The sequence below is a fragment of the Glycine soja genome, chromosome 8 (genome assembly GCF_004193775.1).
Source record: "Glycine soja cultivar W05 chromosome 8, ASM419377v2, whole genome shotgun sequence".
Taxonomy (NCBI): domain Eukaryota; kingdom Viridiplantae; phylum Streptophyta; class Magnoliopsida; order Fabales; family Fabaceae; genus Glycine; species Glycine soja.
Window position 1 is genome coordinate 1,186,554 of NC_041009.1, and position 17,951 is coordinate 1,204,504.

The 17,951-nt window shown below is 31.6% G+C and overlaps 2 protein-coding genes across 2 annotated transcripts; one reads left to right on the plus strand and one right to left on the minus strand.

Annotated features, from left to right (window-relative positions):
- The first annotated feature begins 6,957 nt into the window (after positions 1–6,957).
- LOC114421019 (GMP synthase [glutamine-hydrolyzing]-like) lies at positions 6,958–10,427 on the plus strand. Its single transcript, XM_028386768.1, has 5 exons — positions 6,958–7,573; positions 8,039–8,665; positions 8,753–8,884; positions 8,973–9,148; positions 9,950–10,427. The coding sequence occupies exons 1-5, from the start codon at positions 7,028–7,030 to the stop codon at positions 10,071–10,073; spliced, it is 1,605 nt and encodes a 534-aa protein (XP_028242569.1). The 5' UTR covers positions 6,958–7,027; the 3' UTR covers positions 10,074–10,427.
- A 745-nt stretch (positions 10,428–11,172) lies between these two features.
- LOC114422847 lies at positions 11,173–16,696 on the minus strand. The gene is made up of 7 exons (XM_028389389.1): positions 15,884–16,696; positions 15,162–15,366; positions 14,802–14,869; positions 12,840–14,097; positions 12,626–12,699; positions 12,118–12,295; positions 11,173–12,030 (listed from the first exon to the last, which is right to left on the minus strand). Exons 2-7 carry the CDS (start codon positions 15,301–15,303, stop codon positions 11,369–11,371), a joined length of 2,382 nt encoding a protein of 793 aa, XP_028245190.1. The 5' UTR covers positions 15,304–15,366; positions 15,884–16,696; the 3' UTR covers positions 11,173–11,368.
- Between the last annotated feature and the right edge of the window lie 1,255 nt (positions 16,697–17,951).

A 17,951-nucleotide genomic window follows, 5' to 3' on the forward strand; every position in this document is an offset into this window, starting at 1 on the left:
AGAAAATGAACCTACCTATATGATTTTCGTACACTACTAGCTACTAGTCGTATCTAAAATGAACAACTATTTTGATCATGAATCTATAACTCTGTATTTGTCCATCACAACGAATCTATAATTCCTGTGATCCAAGAAATGTATATAGATCCACAGATGCTCAACTTGTCTTTTAACTATTTTCTTAACAATTTGTTTTTTGATATTCTCCTCATTCTCTTCCCTCACCATTCTATCCCCTTAATAATAAAATATTACAACGACAATTATCTCGACTTAGTCAAGATTTTCAACAACCACCCCATTTTTAATTTGTTCCCTAGACCCTAATAATACTTGGTCTCGGTCAAATTGAGTCTACAGTAGTATAATCCTCTTTCTGCCTTTTATATTTATATTAAGAGATCAAAGCAGACAGCAGTGGTACATTGCTGGATTTTGACGGATGCACGCATAGAACAGATTATAAAATGGGGGGCGGGGCTGGCATTTGGTACTGTCAAGTTATAGTATCTGGTCAAATATATTTTAAGAGTAAATCATCAATTTAGATTTGTTGCATGTTTCATTATCAAATTAATTTCTCATTACTTTAATTTAATCTATTAAAGATTTTACCGTTAAATTAATTTATTGAAGATTTATTTACTAAATTAGATTCTCAAAGATTTTTTTTATTACTACTTTAAACTAGTTTAGGTAGTTGAATGACTAATTTGTTGATAAATTAATTTTTTGATGGAATAATACGATGATAAAAAAATTTAGTGAATTAATATGATGGTACTTTAATTAAATATTTAAAAGACAAATATAATTACTACATTTTTTATGCAAATTAAGCCCTTCTAATAATTCATACAGTGGTTCTTAATAACGTAGCTAACTTTTTTGTTGTTAATTTTTTGTGTATGCATGTTGACTGTTGACCATGCATATGTGACATATGGCGGACAACTAAGGGGATATGAAACATATGCATTCACTAAAGTAATACTATAAAGCAAAAACATGTTATGCAGTGGTGGAACATGTTCACATATATATGGAAGCTGATTCAGTCATTCTAAGACTTCTAACTTGGTGATTCTTAGTCCGGACCGAAACAGAAGAGCAAAACATTTAAGACGACTCTTAATTGGATATATGTTGACCAATGACCATCTTCGGTTCATCTTCTCCTTTCATAACTTCGAAAAGAAAATTCAGCACAAAAATACCATCTACAGTAACATTTTTTTGTTTAATTTTTATGCATGGTAAGTGTAAAGATTTTTATAATAATAACCCAACAGTAAGTATAACTTTTATACTATAGTAGTTATTTTATATTCTGGACCAACATACTGAGCCTGTATATTTTGGATGGCCACCGTACCTGAGGTCCAAATTCGATCATAAAGCAAATATGTCAGCTCACACGTAACAAAAAAATATAAACAGCCAAATTTACATAACCAGTGAAACATGATCTTCAATACATGAGTGCATGTGCATGTCCTAGGCCTACTCGATATTAATTGAAATATCTCCTAAATAGCACTTGAGAATCATGAAAACCAACACATGCATTCGCTACTGCAGACGATACTACCCAATGAGTGGAGAATTAACCATATATATAAGCCAAACACATAAGACACAATACACGCATTAATTCATTAATTTTAGTTTTACTTATCACCTTTTATAGTCAGACTTGAACTTTAGAATCTTACTATTACAAGTGATTGCATCTCAATCTGATGTTGAGGACCTCTTGAAGACTCATCTGAAGATTCTTAGTAGTACTCTTCTAAATTGTGCAGAAAAATATTAAACTTACCAATATATATATTCTAATTAAATTTAAGATCAAATGACACTATAAAAAAGACTTTACACTATCAATATAAAAAAAAAAAAACTTCGTACCCCATTGTCCAGAGACTGTTTACACTATCAATATATTCCAATTAAATTCTTTCTTTAATTTGTCCGAATTATAAAAAAAATGATGTACTAATAAAACTAAAAACACTAAGTACTTGTGTGATACAGAGAGAATTTACATTATACAATAAGATGTCTAAATATTGCATTAATATAATAAATTTTTATTTTTGATAAAATTACATTAATCTACTTACAAGTCCAAACAAAAAAGAAAAGAACATAAATTAATATATGAATAATTAAAAAGTAAATAAAATACTATAGTTTAATTGATATAATTAAATAATCATTTTCTTGCATAACTATATAAAATTACCATTTGAATCATTATTATTCAGATACCCATTCATCACTTTAACAAAAGTAGCCCATATAGTATATTATATGTTGTTGTGATGCAAATTTTTTTTTTAAAGTGTTATAGCTAACAAAAATATTAAGATTATTTATATAGAGATTTGTTATTAATGTACAACAATTATCATACAAACTAATATTTAATATGAAATGATATATATAATTAGATCACTGATGATTGATCTATAATATTATGGATAACTCTAAACTTTTAAATATATATATATATATATATATATACGGATTTTGAAAAGTGTAAGATGAAGTAAAGAATATCACTATGTAGTAAGAATTGTTATAACAAGATACATTATTAAAGATGTCATATCTAAAATTTAAACAATAAAGTAATGCATGTGAAAAATCAAATTGGTAACAAAAGCAATGGAAATATTTTGTTAATTATCTCCATTTTTTAACAAATTAATATAAATGTATAAGAAAATAAATATGTTCTAAAACAACGAATAAGAAAACAAATTACATAACAATAAATAAACATAAGGGTTGACATGGATTTATTTTTATCTTTAACCTATCTAAAAGGATCATTCATTTAAATTCGAATTCAACCTATCAAAATTAACTTGATTAATCAATGACAAGATTGGATCAACCAGATGTATTATCATAATATATCAATCTTAATATTATGTATAGTTAAATTACAAAATAAAAAAATTAAATGAAGTTATATTTAACAATATACATTTTAATATAAATAATATCATTTATATACAAATTATTATCCATCAAATAAAACTAATATTAATAATATATAATTATTCAAATAACTTAGTCTTTAAAAAAATGAAGACATTGGATCGGGTTAAAATGACCTTAAATAGAAGTCAAATTTATTCTTGAAAAACAAAATTAAATCAAATTTGTCTAAATTAATCTCAAGTGGGACCGTTAAAAGGACAAGTTGACTCTTACTCACGCGAATATTAATTGTGGACATCATTTCAAATTTTGTAATTGATTAACTTTATTTAGTCTTTTGTTGTTATTAATAATAAAAAAATGTTAAATTAATATTTTGGTTCTTTAATTTATTATTTAAGTTTAATTTAATCTTCTAATTTTTAAAATTGATTCAATTTGACCCTCTATTTATTTATTTTTTGCTCAATTTGATTCTCTAATTTTTAAAATCAAATTTTTTAAAAAAATATATGTATTTTGTGGCGGTTTAAAATCACTTTGTGGTGATTTTGAATCACGTATGATTTCTTACTATTTAGATTTAAGGATTAAATTGAATCGATTTAAAAAATAGAGGATTAAATTGAACCCAAAATAATAAATTAGAGAATCAGAATACTAATTTAATATTAAAAAGTGTTATAAGCAAAATGAATGACTTTATTTTAAACTAAAAGAATTACTTGTAAAGTAAACTGGGAATAGAGTTGAACAAATGTGCTTGGGTATGTGGGTCACCCATGAAACCCATAACCCACATAGTATATGGGCCTTGATATTCTGAACTCGTTTAAATTGCATATTTTTAAGCCCATCTTGCTTAATCCGTGGTTTGAACAAGTTTTACCTATGGGCTTTGTAGGCCCATGGGTTTTATATTTTAATATAGAAAATAAAATACTAATAAATAAGGAGTGCAACACAAAGTTAAAAAATATAAAATATAAATGCTTTTTATATGGTTAAATGATTGGTGACTGGGTGATATGATATTTTGATTTAAAATATAATTATAGATTAAATAGACATGATGTAAAAAAATATTTTTTAGGTAGCTTAAGATGCAAATTATGGTATCATTTTGGGCAAATAATTTTTCTTATTAGACAATTCATAGTTAGATTTTAAATTTATTTGAAATGGGCCAAATTTTACATTTTAAAATCTACTTTTCTATTTTTAATTTTTTTTTGTCAAATGCGGGCTGACCCAATATGTCTGTAGACTATGTGGGACGGATGCAGGCTAAAAAAAATGAGACTATTAAGAATGCAGGCTTCACGAGTTACGGGTTTTGAGGTTGCGGGCTTCACAGAACGAGCTTACCCGCATATCCAACTCTAACTAGGAGGTTAGGTTAGGAGATATAAGATTAGTTGGACGGTTAAGAAAAAGAGAAAAAGGTGGTGAGTTCGATCTTTAGTGCTAACAAAAATTAACAATAGCAATTAATATTTGTCAATAAAAGAAAAAATGACCCTAAAATTGGTTGTCAATCCAGAATTTAGCTTAAAATAAATGATGAGTCGAAGTTGATGTTGGTCCCTACTTCAAAACTTTAAAATTATTGTAAAAAAAATATTTTATTTCTCTATTCAAACACCACACCATCCTTCTTCTCCCTTTCTCTTAACCGTACTTCCTTCTTCTCATCTCGTATTAAATACATAAACAAAAATATGATTTTGTTGCGATATTTGTTAAGATACATAACAAAAATCGTGTTTTTACTATGTATTTTTTTTAAAAAAAAAAAATAAGTACATAATGAAAACAATATTTTGTTGTGAACTTTGTTGAGACGAACCACCCAAGAAATTATGTTTTCGTTGTGTATTTCTTTGTTTTAAAAAATACATAACAAAAATTCGCTTTTGTTGTGCATCTTGATAAAGAGAAGACCAAATTGTATTTTTATTATGTGACTTTTTTAATGATTTTTATTTAATTATAAATGTAAGTTATAATTTTTAAAGTAATCAAATTAACCGTGATATAATTTACCATTTTTAATAATACTTGGTATTTTTTTAATTAAAATTAAATTAATTGGATACAAGTTATTAATCAAATTAATTATTCTAAGAATTACTTTTATTAATAGTAATGAAATGAATTCATGATATTAATTTGATTACAATTGAAAATAGTAATTTATGTTATCATTAATTTAAATTTAAATTAATACAAATGTAACAATTAATTTGATTATTGTTAAAAAAGGTTACGTATTGTGATTAATATAATTTGTTTGAGAATTAATTCAAGTAAAAAATGTAACTTGTTTTTACAACTAATTTTTTGTTTAAAAAAACACCTAATGGAAACATATTTTCTTTTATAAAAGGAGATGAAAAAATTTACGCAACAAAAACATAAAATTTTGTACGATTTTTGGGAACAAAATCTAAAGTAGAAACATATTTTCATTTTATATTTTGTTTACACCCCTGCAAGGAAAACATGACATTGTGAATTTTATAAGTGATTATACAACAAAATCATAATTAGATGATAATGACATTTTTGAAATAAAAAAAGTGTCACCCTCTTAGCATGAACCATCAACAATGAGACTAAGGCTCCTAGCAACTCGTTAAATTAGCCCACCCATAGTCTACTTGTCTGACTTAAATTGAATACTAGAACTATTTACTTGAAAAAAAACATATAGGAAAAAAACCTTCTATTTTTAAAAGAATAATTCTAAGGCAGTTGTGATCATATCAACACAAATACATCAAATGCCATCAGATTTTGCAATTAAGAATAATTGTAAGAACTTTTGTATAACTTTAATGACAAGTATTAATAAACAAAAAAAATCATAGTTTTTGTAAATTAAATTTAATTTATGCATTTTAAAGTGTACAAATTGTTTTTTAATGAAAGATACTTTTTTTTATCGATCGAAATTAACACGTGATATTAGAAGTTTATAATATTCTCACACTCTTTTCAACTAATTGATTTAAATCTTATAAAAAAATACTTTTTAAGTGAAAGCTAGAGAATAATTTCTCGAGATATTATAATTTATTTAAAAGGTTAAACTTTTATATATATATATATATATATATATATATATATATATATATATATATATATATATATATATATATATTTGCATCTACATGGACTTGATCAAAAATCAAATCTCTAATCACATATTTAACTTTTTTTTAAAAATTAACTTCTCCCGTCAAAGGTTTTTGCTTGCACACACAAACTTGATGATTAAATATTGGATAACATATTTAAGGATTATGATTAGGGTCTAGTATTAAAAGGATGTTGATTAAGAAATTAAAAGAGTAAATGTATTTTTATATTAAAAATCACATGAAAAAAATTCAAAATGATAAGAGGCACATCCTTATACATTTGAGTGGAAATTTTTTAGATAAACTATTTTTACACAATTTTTTATATTTATAAATTAATTATCATCAAATAATTATGATAAATATTTGAAATTTTGAATAATTAAATTAATTATTATCAATCTAATTTGAAATTCTAAACAATTAAATTTATGATAATTAATAATAATTTAATTATTTGAAATTTCAAATATATATCTTTATAGATAATTTTTAGTTCATTTAAAATTATAAAATTATCTTTATATTAATATATATTGATAATAATTAATCTAATTATTCAAAATTTCAAATACTTATCTTAATTTTTTAAATAATAATCAATCTGTAATTTCACAAAAAGTAGTTAATTTATAATTATTAATTAATTGTTTAGAAATTAAAATCAAATTGATAATGGATAATATATAAAGATAAAGATAAGCAACGTAGTAGTAGCAATGTTTAGATTAGAAGAGATTGGTAAAGTGGAAGGGCTCCCGCCAAAGCTAAAGACCCCGAAATCACAGTTAGTGACAGTAATTAATAATTAAAGCGACACGTTTAGTTCAATATTGTTCAAAATTACTGTTGCGGGTCATAAACCCTGACCTATATCTATCAGCACTGTCAACACCATAAACCCTAGCACTTGGCACTCACTCATGGACCCCAAAAACGTGAAATCGGACCTGGTTCTCATTCTCGATTACGGTTCCCAATACACCCACCTCATCACTCGCCGCATCCGCAGCCTCTCGGTGTTCTCCCTATGCATCTCCGGCACCTCCTCTCTTTCAACCATCACCGACCTCAACCCCTCCGTCGTCATTCTCTCCGGGGGCCCCCACTCCGTCCACACCCCGGACTCCCCCTCCTTCCCCGACGGCTTCCTCCAGTGGGCCCATTCCAATGGCGTCACCGTCCTCGGCATCTGCTACGGCCTCCAGCTCCTCGTTCAGCGCCTCGGCGGCGACGTCCGCGTCGGAGACAAGCAGGAGTATGGCCGCATGGAAATCTGCGCTGACAAACCCTCCGCGCTCTTCGGCCCCGAGAAAGTCGGTAAACGACAGGTCGTCTGGATGAGCCACGGCGACGAGGCCGTCACGCTACCCGATGGATTCCATGTCGTCGCCCGCAGCGACCAGGGCGCCGTCGCCGCCATTGAAAACCCCTCCGCCAAGCTCTACGGCCTCCAGTATCACCCTGAGGTAATTTTATTAAAACTTCAAATTTTAATCGGATAAAATATGTTTTTGGTCAGTCAAAATGTCTCGAAATTCGGTTATTTTGATAGTTACAATAGGTTAAGAAGCAATTGTGTTTGAGTTAGATTGGACCACTCCTTGAGTATTTAATGCAAAATGCATGCTTATTATAAAAAATGCAGCTGCATGCGCATGACTGGAGCTCTCTCTCTTAGAATATTTTGTGCAACTTCATACTCAGGACTTGGTCTTGATATCACTATTCAGCGGTTCGAAATTTGGTTTTAATTTATTACGATTTTAAAATCATGCCACTTTTTGGTGAATATAGAAACTAGAAATCTATTAAACTTTTGTAGAACTAAAACCGGATTTCGAGATGTTTTTGAGGAACCAAATGCATATTTTATCCTATTTAATTTTATGTGCTGTATGTTTGGGATTAATGTTGCTTGTTGTTTTGTGTAGGTGACGCATTCGGAGGAAGGAATGGAGACACTGCAGCGTTTTCTGTTTGATGTTTGTGGTGTGGGAGCAGGGTGGAAGATGGAGGATGTGATGGAGGAGGAGATAAAGGTGATTAAAGAAACGGTGGGGCCTGATGAGCATGTGATTTGTGCTTTGTCTGGTGGTGTGGATTCCACTGTTGCTGCTACTCTCGTGCATAAGGCTATTGGGGATAGGCTTCATTGTGTGTTTGTGGATAATGGGTTGCTTAGGTATAAGGAGAGGGAGCGGGTGATGGAGACTTTTGAGAAGGATCTTCATTTGCCGGTTGTGTGTGTTGATGCCGTGGGTCAGTTTCTTACCAAGTTGAAAGGTGTCGTGGATCCAGAGACTAAGAGGAAGATTATTGGGAAGGAGTTTATTTGTATTTTTGATGCTTTTGCTCAGGAGCTTGAGGGGAAGCTGGGGAAGAAGCCTTCTTATTTGGTTCAGGGGACGTTGTATCCTGATGTGATTGAATCTTGTCCTCCACCTGGGACCGGGAGAACCCATTCCCATACCATTAAGAGTCATCATAATGTTGGAGGCCTTCCAAAAGATATGAAGTTGAAGCTTATTGAACCACTTAAGCTTCTGTTCAAGGATGAGGTTTTGCTTTTAATCTATATTGGCTTGTTTAAATGTGCTTGGATTCTCAGATTATGTTATGCATTGTTTTTGTTGCCGTTTGTGTAGGTTCGTCAATTAGGGAGGATCTTGGATGTTCCTGTGGCCTTTCTAAAACGTCACCCATTCCCAGGGCCTGGTCTTGCAGTGAGAGTCCTGGGTGATGTGACTGAAGGAAATGCTTTAGATATTCTCCGACTGGTACATGGCTCTTTTGTGCTTTTGTATGTCTGTAGTGCTGATTGATGATTACCCTTTAGTATTTATGTCTAACAATTGTTTTTTCCAGGTTGATGAAATTTTCATTCAGTCAATCAAGGATGCTGGGCTCTATGATTCAATATGGCAAGCTTTTGCAGTTTTCTTGCCTGTTCGATCGGTTGGAGTTCAAGGTGATCAAAGAACACACTCCCATGTTGTTGCTCTCAGAGCTGTTACAAGTCAAGATGGAATGACTGCTGACTGGTAAGATTTCAACTGTAGTATGTTTGGTTATGCTACCTAATAATGTTTTTCATTTTTTCCTTATTACTGCTGAATGTGCTCCATTTGCAGAATATAATTGTGAAAATCATATTTGGTTATGTTGTGCTGCTGCTGCTGCATTACCATATTTTGTTTTCTTTTTCTTTTGATGGTACCGAATTACCAATAGTAGGTCGACCATGGTTCTAGTAATCTATAGAATGGAGCAAATAAAGTTTGATAAGCATGTAATGTGGTTTCTATTACATTGCAAGATATTCTGCTTTTCTTTTTTGATGTAGCATGTCTATTTGATACAGGGGAAGGTGTCAATATAGGTGCTTGTAACAGAGTATAAGAACTTCTACACCTGCTTGGGACTTTTACTTCTTTTTTTGCGCAAGTTTCTTCTCTATTTTTCTAACTCACTTCCTTCTTTTTTCTTTTGTGAGTTTTGGTGTATCCCCATTCATATGTCTGAGATCCACATCTTATCGCTTTTACTACAATTTCTGTCCTTCCCAAAAATGTAACTATAAAAATAACTCATTGTATTTGTCATAAACCATACCTAAATACATAAGAAAATTTTGAAATATTTCAGATAAAGTGGTGTCACCTTATCTTAATTAAATACTACGGATATTACATTAGTTTCAGGACATTTATATTTTACTTGTGATACAAATGCTTTTAAATTATTCTATTGGCTTCAAATAGTCTTTCCCAATTAAACCATAAGAACTGTTGCTTATCATCTTTTGCTGCACTCTGGTAACTACATTTTGAAATAAATTCCAGGTACTACTTTGAGCACAAGTTCCTTGACGATGTTTCCCGAAAGATCTGTAATGGTGTCCGTGGTGTAAACCGTGTTGTGCAAGATATTACGTCAAAGCCACCATCAACAATTGAATGGGAATAGTATCACATTTTATGGGTTTTACTTCACAAAAGTAGCGAGGTACTTTGAAGTTGTATATGCGCTAAGGCACTGGCTATTTTCTTATTTGGCTTTCATGTCTTCTTCCTTGCGTGCCCTATGGCTTGGAGGGAAGTTATGGGAGGGGGAATTTCTAGTGGAATTAATATGATTCTTATGATTGAAGTAGGAGTTGAGTGGATCATAACCAAAATTATTATGATCCCCCCCCCCCCCCCCCCATGAATCAATTTTATTAATATTATAGTTTTTGAAGTCGAAGATCATGAACAATGTAATTGGATTGATGACAAAAAATCTGAGACGCGAGATACTCGTACTTTCTTTAAGGATTTATTTGCACGGTGTACAACTTTATTATTTTATAGTAACAATTTATTCTCGATAATTGTCGGGTAGCAAAATTGACAATCTTTTGTAATTTAGTACTAACCTTTAATTTGAAATGAGATAATTGAGAAGAGGAAGAGGTAGAAGGGGATTTGATAAATTTGATCTAGATAATCGTTTAAATAAATTCATAATCGAATTAAAATTTTCATCTAGTGGATAAAAACTAAACATTGGTGAGTCTTTTTTTATTTTTTTTTGCTGAATACATTAGTGAGAGTCTCTAACCCATGTTTTGATAAGAACAATCTCACAAAAAATGGTCGCTTTTAAAAATAGATTTCATATAAGCTCAATTTTGAAATTGTATTGAATTTGTGAAAATCATTAAAGAGAAAAAGTATTAAGTCCACGGGGCTATTATTGGGCATGTAGTGGAGGGGAGATTGAAGGATATGCACTGCACTATATTTACTAGGCCTAATTTCATGTATGCAATTCTCATGTCTTTTGCTTTTTAAAAGTTTTAGACAATTATTAATATATAAAAACTTGTAAACACTCAAAATCAACAATTCACAAACTGTTACCGGACATGAAGACATGTTTTGAATAAAAAATAATAATTAAAAGGAGATGCAAGTAAAGGCATCAACTATAGAATACTTGGACTGCATATTAAAAAACAAAAAATAATGTCATGACATCAAAAGTCTAAAGATTCTAAAATAAAACCTATTACGTAGGCATAGAAACGGAGAATTTGGTTAGTTTGCATAAGAATTCAAATTCAAACTTTATTATTGTCATTGCCCACAAAAAAAAAGTCTAAAATAAATAAAATAATGAGAAAATGAAATTTCATATTGTTATGTATAAAAAATCATGTTGCACTGATACAAGTGTAATTTAGGAAGCATAATACCTGGACCAAATTTATGATTAATTCAAAAAATGGTAGCTTGATAATCTTTCCAAAGTGCTTTATCATCCCACGAGTAAGTAGACATAGCTTCATTGCAATGTGTCCAGTTTCTGACATCCTCCATCTCAGATGCAATTTCCAATACCAGTTTTTCAAGAACATCTCTCTCCACCTCTATTGCAATATCTTCTGTATCAACTTGGATATTTAGCCATGAACCACGTCTTGCTAAGTCCTTTTCAACAAGTTGTTCTAACGTTAAAGGCGATGGACGAGGGTGAAAGTGCAACTTAACTAGTTCTGTAATCTCTTTAGCCAGATGTTTCTTCACAACATATGCTTGGAAGTTTGGATTTTTTGTTGAAACATGAGGTGGTAATCCACAGTTCTGATGTACCTGCATGGAAATTTCAATGACGCAGTCATGCAAGATTCTACCACCAGAAAGTTGGCTAGTTAGTTCCTTCAGTTCAACAAAGGTGGATGGATCCAGCAATTTGTCACATGATCTCTTCAGAGTAAGTTCATCCCATTTGTAGTTGAGAGCATGCAGAATTTCTCTTGCATAGTGTAAGATGTCCTTAGAGGAGGTTAAATTGTTCATTGGATTTAAAGAGAATCTTATAAGGTCTTCAAAATGGTTCTCTTCAAATTTGTCTTGCTTTACTTGAACTGGTGACTCATCTGTGGAAGTGTGAAACGGTCAACTTGGCCTGACAATAGAGTGAACATGAAAAACAAAGTCGAATATGTCCAGGTTTAAAACCATACCTGGTTGAAAGGTGGTGATTTGTCGGTAGGTAACATCATCCTTAATAAATTGCTCAACAACAGATTCAGCCCTGGTGAGTGCAACTTTGTTTCCCATGTTTAGAGAATCATCTGTTCTTTGACCGGATGAAATAACATTTTGTGAAAAAGGAAAAGTCTGGATCTCTGGATGCAAATCCTAATCAACACTAAATTTCATTATTCACATCACGGATAAAAAAGGCAAAAAAGATAGGAATAACTTTGACCAACGAGAAGTGTGAAAGCACTGTTAATTGGAAAATCAATAGTTGAGATGGTGATAAAATACATGTACTTTTATAATATAATAAACTACAAAGTTGTAAAAAACTACTACATTGATTTTACAATTAACAATCACAACTCTGGACTTTTCCATGCAAAGTGTCCCTCACTTTAAAAGGTAGCCAAATCCATATTTGTTAAAAGTAAAAGATAGATCTCCATGTCACTTCAGAGTTCAGAGTAAATGCCAAAAACTATTTACCAGAAAGGATCCACTTCCTCCGGTTATATCATTCATGTCGATGTTCTGAGTAGGGCTATCCGTGTATCTGCCATCTGGTTCAGAAAACATATCCATATATTCTCTCATGTATATCTATTATAACAATATTTTACAAAGTTTCTTAGACCTTGCTAAAGAATTGATGGATTACGTAGATGATAGATGAGACAAATATTTATTACACAGAGCATACCTCTAGGAATATCATAATGTGCAAATAGATTGTCGCCAGGAGCACTATTTCTGATACCAGTATCTTCACCAAAAAGTTGCAACTTATCAGTATGTATATTAACAATGGTCAATGGTGAATCCTTGATTTCTCCTTCTTTTGGAACCCCCAACCTGGTTCTGTGGACCATTTGATAGTTGCTATAATCTCTCATCCTTCCAGTGATGGAACTGTGCTCGCAGTACCTATGCATGCTTGGCAAGTACAAAGAGTCAGGAAGAGGAATTGATCTCGCTAGAGAGTTTGTGCATTGTTCACATTCGTCACTTCCACAGTTTAACATCTGAGATGGACCTTTCCTACCTTCAATATGTATGTTCAATATATTTTCCTCACAATGGCAAACTGAAGTATTGTATGTGTTCTTACTACAACTTTCACCAAATGAAGCAGCTTCCAGCCCCATACAGAACTCAGAATCCTTCAACTTGATAATATTGTTCCTCTTCTTCGTATCAGGATATGAATTCAACCTATTTCCAGTATTAGGATGGGCATTAATTGGTGAATTTCTTTCAGCAATTTCCAATTCTTTTACTTTTTTACCATCTTCCAAGCCCTGGGAACTGCAGGAAAATTTACATGACATTTCATCATCTGTCCTCCACTGCTGTTCTTGTCTCCTTACTCTCATGACATGCTTCAACTTTCTCTTTATACAACTAAAGGGAAAATATGAAGGCCTAATGTTTTGTGCATTAGAACTGGAGCTATCAGGCGAACAGGGAGGGCTAGTAAAGCTTGTTTCCACAAAATTTTCCACATTAACAGTGCCAGGCTTCAAAACTACTATTCTGTTCGACGACTGAGGCATATAACTTGACCTCAAATCAGATCTATCAAAGGACTCAAAAGGTTTTACACATTGTGTAGCATTACTATCTTCAGGATTATTTAATCTAGTCATCCTTTTTTGCCTTGCCTGCTGACATGGTTCTTTCACTTGAGAACTTTGTAAGTCATGAATCTGTTTTACTAACCAAGAGTTAGGATCTTGCAAAAGTTTTACGAAAAGCTCCTTGTTTGAATGTAAAATCTGTAAAGCATCCAAGAACTGATTAGGCTCACAGCCTGTCCCGTCTTTTCCCTGGTAATTTTTATTGACAAATCTCTGATCAACAATCATCTTTGTTACTTCTTCTCTCCAATCTGCTACCTGTTCATTCTCCACGCCTCTGATACTTTTACAACTATAATCTCTTCTTCTTCTGGAACTTACCTGTAATAAGCGGCAATTTTAAAGCTTAATTAAAACTTCTAGATTTATTATGCATGTATGTTATTTTATTTTTCATGAAACTAGTCACTAGATCATTAAAACAAGGTACTGGTTTTTCAGACCAAGGATGAAGGTGATTATTTTTTAAATCTATATGTAGGATGGAGTACTGGATGGGTTTCAGTGTTGTTTCTCTTCTGGTCATCATCACAGTACAAATAATAATTGAGGTCTTTTAAGATTTAAATTTAAAGTGCTACGTTATTAGACAAAATTGAAAAGATTTCTTCACTTCACAAAATCCTACGTCCTACTCCTACACCAATGTATTTGAGTGTGGGAAGAATTGAGAGAAAAACTAAGATAAAAGAAAAGAGTGGCTTATGTCAAGAATCAAGACAAAATAAGATGTCAAGGAAGATGCTTTCCTCTCTGTACATTAGAGAGATAGTTAACAAACTTCTTTGACGTTTAAATTGAAATAACACGTACAATTCATAATTAATGAATTAATTAGATACAAAGCATACTACGAGCAACTTAGACTACACGTAAACAGATGAAGGAAGAGATAGGATATTTGGCCGTGTAAAAAGGGTAAAACATCATGCATTGTGATAAATTTCATTAAGAAGAATCTTAAAAGCAAGGTTCCTGTTGTAACATCAATCTTAGAAAAGAAAGTGTGCTTGATCAGAACTTACACCAATTTGAAGGCGCTTCTCGTCAACTGTGCCAAGCACATCTGATCTAGTTCTAGAGTTTCCATCTCCTGCAGTTTGGAAAAAAAAATTCGTAAGTTCCAAATTATATAGAGACCAAATTGATTACATACAATTTCCTCAACTTCAGAAAATTAAAATGGATTTAATGTGTAACAGGTTTAAGTAAAAACATGGTAAATGGAGGCATTGGCCCAGAAATCTTCGTTTTAAAATTGTAGCTTATATACTTTAGACTTTAAACTGAATGCAATATGCATCCAAGACTAAGAAACTCGCAACCTTTCCGGATGAAAATTCTACCAGAGTAAGTTTAAGCTATAAAAAACAAAAAACTCTTACCATTAGCATGAGCATTCAGCCTCCTATTGGAAACCAATCTTCTGTCAGAATGACCTTCACGAAAATTGAAGATTCTTAACATTCGCCACGTACAACCTGTCTCGTACGTTTGGTTAACCCGAGGAGGAGATCTTCTCGCCATGATAAAGAGAAAAGCTACTATCTGTGATCTTTTAGTCAAATTTAATTCGAAAAACACAAAAGTCTGTGCAAGCACAGAAAAAAAAGGAAAGGTTAATCCTTGTAAATGGGAAGTAATCAACAATGTTCAGCTTCAGAATGCCATCCAAATGACAACAAAAAATATCAGAATCTGAAGTACTAATTGATAATCAGTTTCAAATCCCACAAAAGCATTAAAACTTAAAAAGAGCTACAATTGAATGATCGTACTTTTTTTTTTTTTTTTGATTACTCTAATGATCATACTTTCTAAAACTAAACAACTATACTAATATATTGATCTATAACCAATTGACAATTTGACATATTCACCCAACCACCGAACCAAAGTGAAATAAAAGAATGAAAAAGTATCCACCGTGTCTGTAAAACACAAACACGTGAAGAACAAAGTAAGTTACTTTCAGAATACCTAATTAATGTGACTGAGCCCAACCCTGACTGCAATCATTAATTTCAATAGTCCTTTTTTTGCCTAGTTAAGTCTAACAAGTAACAATGGAAATTGTAAGTGTATAGCAATTATAGGGGAGAGATACCTGGATATTATACCCAAATTAAAGTCCTCCTTCAGCTTAAACAAATGCATGATGATGTAGATCTAGAATGGAATGTGGGAATGTAAAAGTGAAAAACAAAAATACAGGAACACACGGAATGTGTGTGTGTGAGAAAATAGTCAATCGGATTCAGATAGGGACATAAAATATTTAGTGGATGAGGAAAGCTTTTATCTGAAGGCAACTTGGCTTGCTTTTATTTTGTTATCCAATGTGTTTCTCTACATGTCTATCACTTCCGTGCAATTGCAATTTGCAAATCCAAATCCACCCTCCTTAATTTTCCTGTCATAGGTGAATTGGGGGTATGCTACATGCTCTGACCCACTATGTTGAATCCAGCTCTTTGAGCACCAAGACGACGTCGTTCTAAGGAATCTTCCATCTTCCTAAGCTTGTCGTAGAGTGAGCTGTTTTGCTGGATGGGACGTCTTCCATTCATTCATGTTCGGCATGGAACACCCTCTGGCCCCTGCACCTAGTTTTGCTACCAATTTGAACCGTTCATGTTGGTGGCTATGGTCCCGCAGTCACTTATCATGTTAACTGTAACGCGAACAAGATTTTTTATGCAAAATAACATGACCAGTGTCACTTTAAATTTAGGTGCAACAACAATAATAACACCATTCTCTTATCATTGCCTCTCATGGGATTCTAATTCTATAATTTGGCTACACAACTCACAACTGCATTCTTTTGCCAGTTTAATCAAATCCCACAAATTCTCTCTCCAAACTAATACATACTAACACCAACAGTCATCGTTTCTCGGTCAGTCAATCGCGCTCCTCATTCTGAATGCAAGATTCATGCGCCATTAATTATTAGTTATTATATTCTATTATCATTCCTCTTAACATTTTTTTATTTATTTATGAAAATAGAACCAAAGCGAAAGGGAAAAACTTCGGAGCACAAGCAAGACTAGAGAATCTAAGATGTTGTCAAGCGGAAGCTTCCACTCCATGGGCTCCTGGTCACAATGAGAGACCCATCCTGCTAAATAATACTAATAAATTGAGTGAAATAATATTTAACTAGTATTCAATAAAAAAGTTATATTTAATAATTTGAAAATTATAAAATACATTCAATTCTTGTATCATTTAATAAGCAAGAAGATATTACATGAGGATATAGAATTATGCTCTTTAATATATATTATACATTGTAAATCTTTTTTAGTCTTAGTGACTAGTGTTTTAAAGAATAAATAATTTTTTTATTATTAAAAATATATTTAAATTGTTCTGAAATATAATAAGGTTGAGCTACTCAATTCGATTACCGACTAGTCGGTTAATTTGCCCTTCTATGTCAAGTTAAGAGCTTGACCTAATTTAAGGATAAATGTTATTTGACCATCAATCACTATCAATCATATACTTATTGTTTTCAATCAGACAACCCCCATAAGTATAAGACCTACGCATGAAAGACATTGCATCATTTGAATCTTTAAAAAAACATGATAGGTTCATGATAAAAGAAGTATTTGACACTCCATTTGCACTCCTGATAAATATTTCATGATCATCTTAACCAAGTATGCATCATTCATACACCAATATTTTTACTCTACTCAACATTGACTTGAGTATTAGAATTTCTATAAATAGGCCCTCCTTTGCTCTAACAAAACTAAAAATTTGCATTGACATAGACAAAGGAGGAAGCTCTGGTAGGAATACCTATAGCAAAACACAATACTGGATCTTTGTAGCAATTCATATAGAAAAGGGTAAATTAGAAGTTATGATAAAAACACATTTATAATATTTTTTTTAATAAAATATCTTCACTTTTAATTCTTAATATCTTGATTAACATTTGTCATTTATTTTTGTTTTAAAACTACATGTAGCCATTGAACCAAGTATTGGACACAATTGATTAATTTACTAACATTAAAGTTGAATCGTTAGGATATTATTCGAGTTTGATCCTTAGTAGAAATAATTCTTAGTCAAATTTATTTATCTCCTGATTAAATTTCAGATTAGTTGGATCTATTTTCTTTGATAAATCATAAGTTTAAGAAAAA

Bases quoted from the DNA above. Each gene is read 5' to 3' on its own strand.
- LOC114421019 (XM_028386768.1), top strand. From the start codon at position 7,028: ATGGACCCCAAAAACGTGAAATCGGACCTGGTTCTCATTCTCGATTAC. The intron at 7,574-8,038 runs GTAATTTTATTA...TGTTTTGTGTAG, and splicing joins GCCTCCAGTATCACCCTGAG to GTGACGCATTCGGAGGAAGG. The intron at 9,149-9,949 runs GTAAGATTTCAA...AATAAATTCCAG, and splicing joins GATGGAATGACTGCTGACTG to GTACTACTTTGAGCACAAGT.
- LOC114422847 (XM_028389389.1), bottom strand. From the start codon at position 15,303: ATGGCGAGAAGATCTCCTCCTCGGGTTAACCAAACGTACGAGACAGGT. The intron at 14,870-15,161 runs GTAAGAGTTTTT...TCCAAACTGCAG, and splicing joins GCTGAATGCTCATGCTAATG to GAGATGGAAACTCTAGAACT. The intron at 12,700-12,839 runs GTATGCTCTGTG...TTTCTGAACCAG, and splicing joins ACATTATGATATTCCTAGAG to ATGGCAGATACACGGATAGC.